We start from the raw sequence: 15,952 nt of genomic DNA, 5'->3' as shown, positions 1-15,952 counted from the left end.
CCCTCATGCTGCATGCAGATTAAGAGCTTTGCTGGAGAAGTAGCAATCAGCATGAAATCTGCCTTGGGGCCACATATACTGTACATTATTGCAGGAAGAGTAAATAGTGGGATGTGAATTCCCCCTCCCCCACTCTGTCCACCCAGTTTCCTTTAGGTGGATCATTTTGCATTCTCTTATACTTGGCCAGAAAAGCTTCAGTTGCCTCAGCTTCAGAAGTTGTTTATTCCTTTATTTAACATGACCTCTGGGCTGGGGAGCAGGAATTATCTACTCTACTTTTCTCTCTTTAGGGATTGTTACCTGCCTTTCTTCCTTGTCCTGCTCTCAGAGGTCAGACTTTATCACAGCTACTCCAGAGGGACAGCATTATGTGTTTGGTCAGGGGAATATCTGCCCTCAGAAGAGCACTGTCCTCCCTATCTTCCAGCTTTGTGACTTGATGATCTGTCCTGCTGATGTTCTGCAGTTCCCAGGAGCTCTCCCTTAGGAACTGCACCCTAAATAGAGTGGCAATGCAGTGCTTTTAATGAATTGCAAACGCCTACATGTGTTTAGGCAGTGAGACATTGGTATTGATCTTACACTGCCTTTAGAAGCCACATGTCGCAGTAGCACAGAGCTAAATGTTTAGAGAAAATTGTTGTAACTGTGTCTGCAGAGGATGGTAATAAGCAGAAAATTAAAAAAGATATGTGGGAATGTGGTTAAACATTATGCATTTGGTATTAACAGTTGTATTTTTGTAGCCAAAAATCAGGTATTGTAGTTGTGTTTTTACTGAGAGTAGGGAAATATCATCAGGAGTGGTTATGAAAGGCAGCTATAAAGCTGCTTAAGAGCTACTAGCATCTAAAATAATGGAAAATATAGCTAATGCAATCTCATATGTGTATGGCACAGAATAGGGCAGTATTTCGTGTGCTGCATCTGTCAGTAGAAAATCAATAAAAATCTGAACTTACTTGGAATCAACTTGGTTGCTTCTCTAACAGAAATTAGTCTGGTTCAAAAAGATGTCCCACAAATAAATGAGTTTAATACACCCTATGTGATTCAAAAATATTAAAATGAGCTTCCCATTTTTGTCAGGGCATTGTTTTACTTTCCACATTTTTATATTTAGAGTACTTGGAGCCCAAATTATTTCTAAGGTTAAACTTGTATCACACATTTGCTAGCCTCTCTGTAGTCATACAAGATGTTGCCGGAAAACATCCAGCTTCAGCAAATAAAGCAACACTGTAGTAACCACCCACAGAGCAGCAATCCATGGAAAAGTATTTTTTTTTGTTGCTTGGTTGAGCACCGAATTTTGAGCTGAGTGCACTTCAGAGCAATGTCACAGCAAGGCAGGTGAAGCTGATGTTTGTCACATGTTAAACCACATGCTTCAAGTTTTGGTTTTGGCTTCATCCCAGTAGCTACAAGCCGTCTCGAAACTGCTTCCAAAGAGAGTTGCTTCTGGAACTAAACATCACTCTGCTTTAATGGTTACTTCTAGCATCAAAATAGAAATAGAATATCTAGCCTGGCTAGTCCTACCAATCACAAGTTCAAAGTAGGCTGGTAGAATGGAATTCGGTTCCCCAATTGGTGTAAACAGGAAGTGATAATCTGAAATCAAGCAAGATTTTGCTCCTTTGCAGTAACACTGCAGTAACAAAGCAGAATCTGGTCTGCTTTTTCTTTTACAATCATACATATACTTTCCATGGCCAGATGTCAGCCCGCCTCATCCCAGAAGGTAGATAGCAATTCCAACTTCTTGTTGACTGTAGTCTAAGACCTTGCAGAGAGGAACTACAACCATATGGCTTTCAGTTTGGCAATGGTTTCTCTGACCACCCTGGGGCTTACATTAATCTACAGAAAAACCCATGGCAAAGTTGAAAATTGTTCTGCAACCACTTAGGGTCCTCCAGAAGACTGAAATAGAAAATGTTATTAGTCATTTTTACAAACACAATCCATCTTTGCAGAGCTGGGCTGGAGAACAGTGGTCACACAAATTCTAGTGAGAGGGTGCAGCACCAGCCCTGTGAATTTGATCATGATCCTCTGAGCCATGAGTGCAGCATCCCTCCCATCAGAGAAAGCCGTGGAAGTGAACCTGATGAAGTGCATATACATTTCAAAGAGCTTTTGAATTAGGCTGATACCGATCTTTGTCTCTTTTTCTCTGCCAGGTGTTCACCCGCAAGCTGGAGGAAGTGGGGCGGGTGCTGTTCCTGATCTCACTGACGCAGAAGATTCCTCCAGCCCACAAGCAGTCTCATGTGTCCATGCTCCAGGAGGACCTCCTCCGCCTGCCTTCGTTTCCCCGAAGTGCCATTGATGCTGAGTTCTCACTCTTCAGTGATCCCCAAGGTATGATCCTTCAGCAGCTTTCCTGGAGCGCTGCACAAGGCCCAGAAGGTTTCAGTGCCTCATTTGCCTTAGAAGCACGCAGGCTTACCGCTTTTCTGGAAGCTGATGAATCTCTTCCTACGGAAACTGATACAGACCTGTTGGTTTGTAAGCACAGCAGCTGAAAGAGCTTCACTGTTAGAATTCTCCAGAAAAGGCTACTTTCTTTGGACCCAAATGAGAATAAGTTTTGAGTATTAAAATCATGCATGAGACTACCCAGAAAGGTTTGCCTGAAGTCCTTTGCTGTCTGCTTTGAGGAAGCAATTGACATCCAATGAAGACTAGGCAAATTCTGCAGCAGGGATAAGGAAAAAGTCCACAGAGAAACTTTGCTCTGAATGTAAAGTAGGGTTTCCAGCCTGATGTTAAATAGGTTAAATAGGCCATTTTTGCACAGTGGTAAGCATTGGCATGTTCTGTAACAGCCATTAAGGCACTTGATTTCAGAAGCATTATTGTAACACTGCATCAGTCTCCTATGATGTGTGGGACACCTGGAACATAAAAACTGAGCATAAATCTGCACAGTCTCTGTGTGAGGCAGATGATGCATGTACAAGCTCAGATCTCCCATTTTTTAAGAGAAGAGTGTCCAACCAGCAGATTAGTGAGCTGTGATATTTATCATTCTTTATCTTCATACTGAAGCTTTCAGTCAAGGTTTGCTCAAGCCCTGTGGGCACTTATAGAAACTCAGGCTGGGTGAAATAATTTTAAAAAGGCAGAAGGACGGTCATTGTTGTGGGATGGTTCTTTGCAGGGAAGTGAGGCTGGCTGTGGTGGACAGAGTTGACTGCTGTTGGTGTTGATTACTCTCCTCCCCTGCAGCTGGGAAAGAGCTCTTTGGTCTAGATACTCTTCAGAAAAGCTTGTGGATTAAACTGCTGGAAGAGATGTTCCTTGGCATGCCCAGCGAGTTCCCATGGGGGGATGAGATCATGCTGTTCCTGAATGTGTTCAACGGTGCCCTGATCCTGCACCCTGAGGACAGTGCCCTGCTGAGGCAGTATGCTGCCACAGTCATCAACACAGCCGTGCACTTCAACCACCTCTTCTCCCTCAGCGGGTACCAGTGGGTGCTGCCCAGCATGCTGCAGGTGAGCTATGCCCAGGAGCAATGCAAGGGAACTCTGCCAAGCGAGCACTGTGTCTTGCTGACAGAGAGCAGCTTTAGGTCAGACCTTAGGAAGAAATTCTTCCTGTGAGGGTGGTGAGGCCCTGGCACAAGTTGCCCAGAGAAGCTGTGGCTGCCCTATCCCTGTGAGTGTTCAAGGTCAAATTGAACAGGGATTGAAGCAACCTAGTCTGGTGGAATGTGTCCCTGCCCATGGCAGGGCGTGGAACTGGATGGGCTTTAAGGTCCCTTCCAACCTAAACCACCCTGTGATTCCATGATGGAATTGACACTTAACAGGGAAACGTTGATCTGCTGAGTCCTCATGAGAGCTTTTAGGTGCCCCAAGAAGGCAACAGTGGGATGGCCCAAATTAGCTTTCTATTCCCCTCTTGAGTAAATTACATTTTCTGTTCTCCTTTGTGTTAAGTAAATAAATGTCTGTTTTCCTTTCTGTGTATTTCTGCACAGAAATTTGAAATTTCTGGACAATTTTTGGACCTTGGGCATCTCTTCGTGGTTTTTCCTTCAGGGATGGCTGAAGTTTGGGAAATAGTTGAAATATCTGGATTTACTACTTGCTGATTGAAACTAAATTATATTCACTTTCTAAGTACAAAAATAACTCAAAATGTTTATGAAAAGCTGCATGTTGTCTTTTCTTCTGAGTGATGAGAAATATTGGAAGTGTCAGAAGTGGAGTTTCTCTTCACTTCAAGATGAAAAAGTGGGCCTCTTTTCCTTTTGATTCTTGAAAAAAAATCAGCTGCTGAAAATAAAATTTTAAAAAATAGTTCTTTTACAGACAGGATTATTCCTGCAGGGCTCAAAGACAGTATCTAAGTAGAGATTTAGTATTATAATGCAAATACAGAAAAGAATCATCCCTGTACATGTTCATTTTCACACAGTTAACAGAGCATAATAATTAAGACCAGTGATTACTTTAGCTATCTAAGCAAGCTCTGTAGTAACTGGAAAGTCTGATATCCTGCCTTACATGATTAGATAAGTATGAATTGGATCCAGGTCAGCAGTGCATGGGTTTATTAATGAGAAACAAGACATTTTGAAATAAAATAGCCTAATAACATAATTTGAAGTCCTCAACAGTAACCACTTCATTTTCATATTGAGAGAAATTAGTTTGTAATTCTTTCCTATCCTCACTCTCAATTATTGTCAACTACTGAATTATTGAAATACCATTCCTGGGAGGTTAAAAAAGCAATTCCAAAAGAAAATGCAAGTGCTGCTGAGCTTTTTGGTTTTGCAGACTTTCATTTCTCTGTGCCAGACACCTAAGATCAGCTGGTTCGTTTGTGGTCAGTTCTTTTACCACTTCTGGGCTTGATCCAGGCACTAACTGAAGCTCAGTTCCTGATGCATACATGCACATACTCCCACACAGCTCTTTTCTTGCAGGTTTTTCCATTTTCCTTGGTAAAATGCATATACAGCTAATTATTTCCCTTTTCTCAGCTAAAGGAGATACTGCTGGTAATTGTCTGGCCTCATCCTCATGCTAGAGGGTTCTGGTTGTATTAAAGCTGTGCTAATTTCCTCAGCCTACCAGGGCACTGAAAAGTCTCTGCAGAGGTCTCACACAGAGAAGTTATTCCTAGGAATTCATACTATTTACATAACTGAGAAATAAATCCCACCTTTTGGCAACATACTGTCTGCATGGTTCAATGGCCAGCCCTGAAGGAAATGCCACTCTAAAAACCTTGAAATATTTTAAAAGTGGGTGGCACTGTCACTATGTTGGAGGACAGAGTAAGAGTTCAAATTGTCACGACAAACTAGAGATGCAGTCTGAAAAAAAACCAAGCCCAAACCAACACACCATATTGGTCAGCTTAGACCTTACTTTTGAATCATCAACCACAGAATGTGGGAGGAAAAGTAACTGATTCAGTGGCACCTCAGCAGGACAGAATATTGGAGTTACAGATCTGAAGCCAAACATGAATCAACAGCATCCTTCTACTGAAGGATAGAAGAGAAAAATATCTCAAGTGCCAGTCGGGGTTGACTACAGAGATTTGTATCATGTGAAAAAGATGGAATAATTCTGCTTTCATCAGCAGCAGTCCTGACTGGACGTACTGGCTCTATCCAGCTCAGAGAAAGCATCAGTTAATTCAAGAGACTGCAGGAAAAGAGGGATGTTCATGTAGAAAGCATGTCTTGTGAGAAAGGACTGGAAGATTTGGTTGACTGAAAAATATGAAGATTCAAGAAGAAAGTACTAACTGGCTTCTAACATGTAAAGTGCTTCTAGGAAGGAGAGGGAAGGAATCCACCTTGATATGTAGGACAAAAAATATTGGACTAATAATGTGAAGAAGGTTCAAGCAGGAAAGGCAAACTTTTTTCCTAAGGATATTTGGTCCCTGAAATGCATTGCCAGGGATGGTGGTCCAGTCTCCGTCTTTAAAAGTGTGTTAGACAAACCTATCAGGAATGACAGTGCTGTAGTTGATTCAATCTGGGCTTAAGAGGTGAAGAGCTCTTCCACTGGAGTATTGCCTCCATGTCCTTTTCCATGTGCTCAGGTGTACTCCGACTACGAAAGCAACCCCCAGCTGCGCCAGGCGATTGAGTTCGCGTGTCGCCAGTTCTACATCCTGCACCGCAAGCCCTTTATCCTGCAGCTGTTTGCCAGTGTGGCCCCTCTCCTAGAGTTCCCTGTGAGTAAGAGCCATTCTCTTGTCTCGGGGGGGGGGGGGGGAAGCCTGTGTGTGCAGCCACTTCCCGTCAGAGGTCGCAAGGAGAGAACACTCGCTGCTGCACAGAACCAGGTCCTGAGTTATTTCTGCACACTTCTGTGCTTCACTTGATGGAGCGGGGTGCTGAGATAGCAGGCTGCTGGTGTCCAGGCCAGTAAATGTGGTCTCACTTTAAATTTCAGTGTATAAATATATTATAAAAGGACAATAATGACTTGTAACTCTTTAAATGCAAATCCATTCTTAGACTCCAGCAACAGGAATTAAAAGCTTAATGCCAAATTTTAGTACATGTGAAGTGTAAGATTAAATTAGTCATGTTTTGAAATATTCATTAATTATGTTTTAACATTTTAGTGAGTTCAGTCAAGTTAATGGAATCTTAGTTTGAAGTGGGGCACTGTCAGCACACCTATCTTTGTCCTTCACAGGGCAGCAAAGATCTGTGTGCAGTTTTCAGCTCATGCTCCCACTGTAGCATCAGTCTGTTGAGTCAGGCAAGGCTTACTGTTTGAGAGCAGTGAGCTCTTGAACTCCACGTGGACCCGTTGTCAAAAACAAAGATTGTCCACACCTCCAGGTAAATATTCCTGGGATTATATGAATGTCTCTTGTTGGAACAGGATGCTACAAACAATGGAACCAACAAAGGAGTGTCAGCTCAGTGCCTGTTTGACCTGCTGCTGTCTTTGGAGGGAGATACTCCAGATATTTTGGAGATCTTAGAGCTGGTGAAAGCAGAAAAGCCTCTCAAGTCATTAGGTAATAATAAAGCACCCTTTATTCAGTAATTCTGGTTTATTGTTTATTGATTCAACAGACATTTGATGCAGCACGATTTCTTCAGAGCCCTTCTCTTCTTTAGGAATGTCCTATCTGTTTCTTATGCCTCATGAGGCTTTTAATACTGGGTTTATTACCATCATCCTTTTGATATTTTCTGCAGGAGGGGAATTATCAATTAATTTTATTCCAAAGCTACTTTTTCTGCTTTAAGCCTTCTAATCTGAGACTAGACTCTGGCATTTTGAATTTTAACATGTGTGGGTGAAGAATAAAGATGCCTAATAAACTGTATTATGCTGACAAGGTCAGTGTCATCCTCTGCTCTGCTGCATACAGGCAGGAAAAAAAGGCATCCTCTCTCATGGCCAGACTGTGACTAGTAGATGATGGTGATACAATTCAGATATTCAGCAGTGCTGAGCTCCTGGGGGTGTTGATTTATCATAAATTAGGTTATATATGGCTGTATGGTGTATCCAGGACATTCTGTCTCTTGATAGTTATCCATGCAATGCCACATTTAAGAATTTGGCTGCTTTGTGATTTTTGCTGATTTTTATAAGGAGGATTCCAAATTTGCACTTCTCTTAAATACTAGTTATCTTGATGCACTGCAAAGCCTGTCTGGCCTTAGAGTTAAAGCTCTGTAATAAAGTGGGATTTTATAATGCTGCACAATTATATACAAACTTATAATATAAAGTGATATGGAAACGGAAGATATTTCTTCTTCTTTGTGGATTGTACCACACATTTATATAAAATCTTGGAGGTTTCTGTGGAGAGCTATTATAAACAACTCTAAAAATTCTCAGGTATGAGTTGATGATGAGACTGTAAATGAGTATGTTGTTTATCTGGTATCATCCATATGAAGATCAGAATTATCTAAAACAACTGACTTCCAAGTTCTGTTGTTCAAAATTATTTACATGTTTTAGGACCTTAACTTTGACTTGGGCTCCTGCATAACAAAGTCACTTTTGAAAACAGGACTATAGTTCTACTAAAAATATTACTCTTCTACAAATATTCTTTTTAGTTTCTTAGCGCCCAGAACTAATTATCCCCAAAGTGATATTTGTAATATGTGACTTAAATGCTTTTGAAAGCTTTTTCTGAAATCTCTAGCAAAACAGACTCACTTTTGTGTTGGCAACCATGTGGCTATGAGTATATAAGGGGTTTGATTAGAAGTAAAACTATCTTCTGCCATCAGTGGTGCATCAGCATCATTTTTTCTGTGGTTGGAACATCTAAGAAAAAGCATAGGGAACATAAAAATTATCATTAATTTGACACGTGTCCTTGCCATGTATGAGCTTAAGACTTAGCTTTTGATGAGTGATGGTTGAAACAGCCCTCTGTAGGTCTTCTGCTCAGCAGTGAGTGACCTGCTGAGAGCTGTTTAACCTACTGAGTTCTTGGGCAGTATGGTTCAAGTAGGAGTGCAGCATATGTTTCTTTTCTAGAGATAAATTTTTATCTGTCCAAGAGCCTATTGGGCATTGTTAACATGAAAAGCAAGCAATAGAAGAGGGGGGAAAAAGAAGTGTGCTAGCTCCTTTCATAGTTAGTATGATCACGTGATAGTCTTCTCATATTGCTTTACTCCCTCAGACTTCTGCTATGGGAATGAAGACTTGACCTTTTCCATCAGTGAAGCCATCAAGCTGTGTGTGACAGTGGTGGCTTATGCTCCTGAGTCATTCAGAAGGTGATAATCTGTTGTCTTGATTTGTGCAGACTCAGAAAAGGCATAGGAGTTGCATATGGTACGTGAAAGCAAGGCTGCAAATGGAGGCAGTGGCTATAGAAATGCATTCCAAGTATGGGGCTTCTCTGAGGCCAAGCCTCTGCCTGTTACCCTTTCCTAGGGCACCAGCTCCAAGTCCTGCCAGCTGCTGGTGCAGCACTAAGCTGGATGGCAGCCAGAGCAGCAACATGTAAGCCATGTTTCCCAGTGGGGATCACACCATATCCTGTCAGTTTCTGTCATCAGAGGAGCAATGGAGAGGGAACTGGAGGGTGAGAAGCAGGGAGCTGGAGGGAACAGGAAGATAGCAGAAAGAGGGGAGATAATTTAAGTACAAATGTTAGTTTGCAAGAGGGAATAAGAGAATGAGAGAATCTTTGGAAAGGAAAATGCTTGTTAGCAAATGGATGACATATTTGGAAGATACCTGAAAGTTCAGAGGGTTTTATTATTATCATTGTTTCATGTGTCATCTAGTTTCCCCCTGAAGTTCCTAATCCAATTGTTTCTTTGTCTAAAGACTTCTAGTGAGAAGCAATGAAATCATATGCCTAGTGACAGATCAAGGGTCTTCAGATAGAAACCTAAGCCTCTACCTAATGTGAGTTTAGGAATGACAAAATAAAACAGACCAAGTATTGTTATTTCTCCAGCCTCCAGATGCTGATGGTCTTGGAAGCACTGGTTCCCTGTTACTTGCAAAAATTGAAGCAACAAACCTCTCAAGTGGACACTGGGACAGCAGCTCGGGAGGAGATTGCTTCTATGGGTGCCCTTGCCACCTCTTTGCAGGCCCTCTTGTACAGTGTAGAAGTTCTCACCAGGTAACACACATGAGCCAAGGGGCTGAGCCTGCATTTGGTTGTCTGTGTGGGGAGAGGGAATGCACAGGAGGCCACAACACGCAGCTTAGCTTGATTAATGGTTGAGTTTTAGACTTGGTAAAATTAATGCCAGAATTCAGAGCAAGAACAGAATTTCTGTGTGCTTTTTAGATTTAATGTGGAGTGTGCTGTTCACCTTCTCTTTGCCAGGCCTATGACAGCCCCACAGATGAGTCGATGTGACCAAGGCCATAAAGGGACCACAACGGCAAACCACACCATGTCAGCAGGTGTGAACACCAGGTAAGGCTTTTTTTCTTTCTCATTTTTTGAAACCGTTTGTTGGGGGTTTTTTTCAGTAAGGTAACATCTCATTGCTTAGAGTGCTTGGCCTGAGGGAGTGCTCTGGGTACTGCACTGTGGGAGAAAACAGTCACATAAAAAGAGCACATTCCTCAGGACTGCATTTCTCATGGTAACCAAAATACCCAAGACTAGGATTTCTAGTTTAAAACAATGTATCTAAATAGAAGACCAGGGTACCAAACTGGAGGACTCGCATCCTAAATTACTCATTCCCCTTTTTGCTCTCTGGAAGTATATTGCTGAAGCTCACTCATTCTCTGCTTTGCTTCCTGCTGAGTCCACTGTCAAACTGACCAGTGGGCAGAGCATGCTTGGATGGCAGAAGGGTCAGATTCTTCTGGCCTTGTTCTAAGGGGCTGAACAGCTGTACAAACACAAACTGCCTGCTAGTTGAGGCTCGCAGACTGGCACCTCCTCTAGTTTTCTTTAGTTCCCTTTCCCATTTCCCTGTACATTCCCTATGGTCTCTTTCTATGATCTTTACCTCCACATTGATGTGGGGGTTTTTTACAGTTACAGATAGCAGAGGAAGCGTAACTGACAATTTGAGAGAAATGAAAGGATGCCTGAAGATCTTCTTGTCCTTCTTAAATAATCCCAAAACCCAACCAAACAAAACACCAAAGAACTTTCACACAGAAGAGGGAAACAAAGAAGGACATGGCAGTAGTGAACTGTAATTCTGCTCCTTGGCCATAGTGGCCATTCCAGTTAGGCTGCTGCAAATTAGACAAGGCCACTGACAATTTACTTGGTCATAGAAGAAGGGCTTAAGAAACCTTGTAACAAAATCCACCCACAAGCATTTGGAATTGTGAAGTTTTTTCTTTGCAGTAGGTAGCCCTGCCTTCTCCTGACCAGACTATGTCTTACTGTGCTAAAAATCTGAATGTTTGTGCTGAACTGGAAGGGGAATTGTACCCTAGCAGAAGCTTGGGCAGCTGTTTTTCCAGAGTTTTCCAAGTTATTACCCATCTTTTTTTTTTTTTTTTTTTTTTTTTAAATTCAAGGGGTCTAGAAATCAATTTCTGCATGGATCATCAAAGGGCTATTATGTCAGTTTATAACTGTGTACACATCTTGGTTGGTAACTCCTGGCATGAGTCTGTTATTCTTTAAAATCTATTCAGTCAGGGATGAAACATGGCTTTGACTTTCAATCCCTGATCTGAGAAGCAGATAAACTTCAGACATGATAAACCAGCAGATAATCCAGACATGCTCAAGTCTGAAGTGGACATTTGCCATTTACTTCCTTCGAAAGATTGCTCGGTCTAAGGAAAATAAGGTGTAATGGAAAGTAGTACTTTATTATCTATCTGCTGATTTTGGAGAGCAGTTAATATGTATCTGCTGACAGAGAATGTAGGCATTCCCAATGCAGTGTGACTCAGGCATCTTGACTTACATTTCCAGATTTTTCTAATTATCAAACATTCAGCCTCTGATCCAAAATATTTTTGCACTGCTCCAGGTTTCCTGGACTTGTTGCTTCTGTTGTGTTATCATTGCAACAGACATCTGCTAGCAACAGCAGAAGTCTCATGATGTTGGAATGATTACTGATTAAGCCTTGGACATGTTAGCCAAGTAGTTCAGGGTCTATTAATGCATTCTGAAAAAGAAGTAGCAAGACAAAATGACAATAAAACATAATAACCATGCTGAGGTATTCTTTCCACTTGGTGAGCTCTGGTTTTGTGAAACAGACTGAGCACTGGGGTGAAAATCAGTAAAAGTCACTTGAAAGAGAGCAATGATTTTTAAGTCTGAATTTTTCCTTTCAGAACAAGGTCAATAACTCTAGCAATATGTGTTTTGATGGAAGCTGGGAGGTAAAGGCAATTCAGTGTGGTCAGTAACTACGTGTAGGCATCGTTCCAGTGACACAAGACACCATCCTGACCATGATGCATAAATGTCTGGGTTAGAATAGTGTCACTTTCTTTTAGAAAGGCAAGTTTAGGCACTACTAAGTTTCTGTTTACAACCTCACTGTTTCTGTTTTCCCAGGTACCCAGAACAGGGAGCCAAACTACACTTTATCAGGTACAGTAAAATTTTATCCCAGTCTCCCCCAATGAGTGATGAACCGTTCCCACATACTGTTGCTGTGACAGGCAGCCTTTTTTCAGGGGAGCGTATCAAAGGATAGCTCATACAGAAAATATTTACATTTTTAGCAAGACTTGGCAGATTATAACTTCCCTTTTTTGTTTCTTAATTGCAGATGCAACTACCTTTCTTTCAATTGCAGAGGAAAGCATCTGTTGCAAAAACAAGATGAAGAAGTTGCTGTAATCTATCCCTGATGATCTACTGCATATAACGCTTTCTACTGTATCTTACTTTGTATCCTCCAGGGAGAACCTTCACTTATTGGAGGAGGGCCAGGGTCTTCCCCGAGAGGAGCTGGATGAACGAATTGCCAGAGAGGAGTTCAGGAGACCACGGGAGTCACTGCTGAATATCTGCACAGAGTTTTACAAGCACTGTGGTCCGAGGCTGAAGATTTTGCAGAATCTGGCTGGTGAGCCCCGAGTGACTTCTCTGGAGCTGCTGGATGTGAAGTCCCACATGAGGTATTCACCAGGCATTCTGCTTTTACTTGTTCATTTCAGGGGGGTTCCTTTCTTTTAGCCCTTTCTTTTTCATAAGAACAGATGGAATTGCTTTTTGGTTGTATAGTTTTGTCTGAAACATGCAGTTTTTTGGATGTTCCTTAGATTGTACTGATCCTGCTTGTGTATAAGGAAGGTTTCTTAAGCTTTCCTCTGGTCTCATTCAGACCCCCATCTGAAACAGCTCCATCTGGTATATCAGGACAAGTGGCAGCAAGGAGCAGAGCAGATAAGTCTGTCTCTGCAGGACAAGGGGTGGGGAAGCTGCCTACCTCGCTGAATACAACCTTTATCCTCTCCAGTGGCACTGTGCATCAGAGCCAGCAGCTCACAAGCAAGAAAGGCAGAACGACCGCTTTCTAACTGCCTGAAATACAGGGGAGGATGGGACAGAAGGCATTTACAGGACCAGCATCTCAGCATGTGATGCAGCAGATGCACAAGTCTTTTCTTGAAGTGCTGCACTGAGTCCAGCTCATGGGTTGGATGCAAATGGTTTCACATGGTGCTGACCTAGAAGAAGTTGGGGGTAGGGCCTCCTAGCACTCTGGGCCTGATTCTCTGAATTTGCTCTTCATGTAAACACAAAATAACGTAAGTTGCTACTGAGAAGCAATAACTGGGACAAGAGTGAATAAACCTGATTCTTTTGTCAATTTTTTATTTACACTAGCAGCTGGCAAATACTGCACTCTTCAAGAGAGAAGATCTCTCATGGTCAGAGGTTACAGCAGTTAAAATGACATTGATTTACAGCAGATAATGAGTTGTGCTCTGATTCTCTTAAGTCTCCTGGAAAGTGCTAGAAATAGCTGCTTTGTCAGGGTTGTGACCTGAAATGCTTAATCATAGTTATCTCTAAAAAAAACAACATATCTCAATCCTTACATAAATTCGTAAGTATCAGTGACATGACCAACAGGATTTAACCACTGTAGGACAAACTCAGTTCTACATAGAGAGCAGATTTATCAGAATGTGATGTGACAGTCATGGTCTTGGGAGGCTGACAGGTGCCATTTCAGAGGCTTCAGAAAACAAGATAATATGCTAGTCACTTCAGACAGGATTCATCTCACCCAATTTTATCCACTTAAAAGTCAAATGTTTAGTCTGCAAGAGTCATAAAGATCTTTTTGCACGCAGTGAAAAGGAAGATGCACATCTTACTGTTTACCCCATAGAATTTCCCAGGCTGTTTGTTTCTGCTAGGAGGGAGCTAGATTAATTGAGAGTGATGTTTCAAGTTGGATGAAATGGATCTCACATTTTATAATGCATAAGGAAGTTTTCATATACCATTGCATGCAACTGGTGTTGTATTGCCAACAAGAAGCTTAATTATATGGTAATTTAAATTTCACAGCATTAAGGAAAACAAAGCTACTCCATAGTAGGACAAAGTAGTTTTTAAAAAGGAATAATAAAGAAATACTGGATAAAAAAACATTTTTATACCACTTTTGGTTAATCTGAGGAATTTGTTGTCCTTGATCTTATTAGGCAGATTATAAAGAGAATAGAAATATATTCCATTAATTGAATGCATTTCAGAAAAGCCCCCACAATATGATTGTATTGTAGTCATCCAATACAAAGTCTGTTGATGTTTCATGACATACACAGGTTTCTATCCCTTTTATTAGTAGATGTGGCTTTATTTCTGGTCTTTGCTTACCACAAATATCCAAGTATTTCAGATTTTTGTCAAACTGCAAGTGTAAGTTAAATGCTGCCATGATATTTCACAGTCAATACAAAAATGCAAGGCCATCTGGGAGAGTTAGAAAAAGCAACAGCAACACAATCTGTAGAGGTGTTAGGAGAGACAAATCAAAACTGCAGGGAGCAATCCTACAAAGGACATGTTGTGTAAACCTATGGACACATTACTTTTAAAATGTAACACCTGAAAATTGCACGGTGATATTTCCTAAAGTGGTAACACTGAAAAACAAGCACAGAACAAAATCAAATCACTTACTAATTGACAAACAGGTGATGTCTGGTCTGTGTTTCACAGGCATTTGCAATGTTGTAGTCTTACTGCCAGCACAGGTACTTTGATTTTAGCTACACAAATCTGTGATTCCTGATGTTCCCTTGGTGCATTTAATGTCAATGTAAGAGTAATATTTAGACCATTCATGTGTTCTTAAATATAAACAGTGATTCCAGCAAAACAGTCTTAATAGACCAGAACTGTGGTATCAGATCAGAGTTTAAATAGTAGCATATTTGACTTTCACATCATTTTCTTTTTACTAGGCTCCTGAATATTTATATGCTAGTTCATTGGCATGTGTATAGAAATGCAAGCTGTATTTATTTTTCTCTTAATGACCTGTGGTTTCAGATTGGCAGAAATCGCACATTCCCTGCTGAAACTAGCTCCTTATGACACGCAGACGATGGAGAGCCGTGGGCTCCGGCACTACATCATGGAGATGTTGCCCATCACTGACTGGACAGCTGAGGCGGTGAGACCTGCCCTGATCCTCATCTTAAAGAGATTGGATCGTATGTTCAATAAAATTCACAAGATGCCTACTCTGAGGTGAGCAGGTACTCTGGAAACCCTCTGGGGTCCGTTTCTGATGTTGCAAGCCTTGAAGTGTGGGTATGTCATCTACCTCAAGCTGTCATGTTGCAGTGAGCCTTTACAACATACCAGAAAATTACAGGTGTTTTTATCTGTGTGTGTGTTTATGTTGACATTTTTGTTGTGTCTTCTGGTAGCAGCATGGTTATTAAGAACTACAGAGAGCTTCCAGAAATGTCATTTTTCTTTCCTGAAAAGAAGTCTTCAGCTTTTTTCCATCTCATTGCCCTTTTAATTAACTTTTGCTGTGAGGTTTTTAATGGGAAGTTAAACTGTAGTAAGAGTATTTTTAGCATGGCAATACTGTTATGTCATCTGTAAAGACAAAAATAGTCAGGAGCTATGCAGTAGCTTCTGAGTGCTCCCTAGTAAATGGCAAAGAACTGCATCAACTGCTTCAGGTCCATGCCACTGTGTGATACACCAGTGGAAGCCTGGTGTATCACACAGTGGCATTATGGTACGTAGAGGCTTTGGCAACTTCAAGAAATATTGACTATGGAGCATTCCTGCTTGGAGGCAGTCTGGGTGGTATAAAATCACTCAGACCTGTGAATTTTCCAGTGATCTGAGTAAAAAGAGTCATTGTTCTTGGTCACCCTCATGGGAATATGTCCTCAATTGCTTGAATGGCACTTCATTGGCAGTCTCAGCTGAGAAGGCAAATCATGTTAGAGAACATCAGAATTATGTCCCAGTAGGAATTAAAGATGGACCAAATAATAGGGAGGTGATC

The 15,952-nt window shown here is 41.4% G+C and overlaps 1 protein-coding gene across 1 annotated transcript in view; it reads left to right on the top strand.

Annotated features, from left to right (window-relative positions):
- Positions 1 to 15,952, top strand: part of LOC104689869 (unc-80 homolog, NALCN channel complex subunit) — a 149,909-nt gene that overhangs the window by 108,277 nt on the left and 25,680 nt on the right. The window contains exons 43-52 of the mRNA XM_039555541.1: positions 2,190 to 2,370; positions 3,241 to 3,509; positions 6,088 to 6,222; positions 6,885 to 7,023; positions 8,668 to 8,764; positions 9,457 to 9,627; positions 9,838 to 9,930; positions 12,007 to 12,042; positions 12,357 to 12,575; positions 14,971 to 15,171. Of these exons, the coding sequence (XP_039411475.1) occupies positions 2,190 to 2,370; positions 3,241 to 3,509; positions 6,088 to 6,222; positions 6,885 to 7,023; positions 8,668 to 8,764; positions 9,457 to 9,627; positions 9,838 to 9,930; positions 12,007 to 12,042; positions 12,357 to 12,575; positions 14,971 to 15,171 (1,541 nt within the window). The remainder of the gene's footprint in view (positions 1 to 2,189; positions 2,371 to 3,240; positions 3,510 to 6,087; positions 6,223 to 6,884; positions 7,024 to 8,667; positions 8,765 to 9,456; positions 9,628 to 9,837; positions 9,931 to 12,006; positions 12,043 to 12,356; positions 12,576 to 14,970; positions 15,172 to 15,952) is intronic.

The sequence above is a fragment of the Corvus cornix genome, chromosome 7 (genome assembly GCF_000738735.6).
Source record: "Corvus cornix cornix isolate S_Up_H32 chromosome 7, ASM73873v5, whole genome shotgun sequence".
NCBI lineage: Eukaryota > Metazoa > Chordata > Aves > Passeriformes > Corvidae > Corvus > Corvus cornix.
This window is presented reverse-complemented; position numbering and strand designations above follow the sequence as displayed.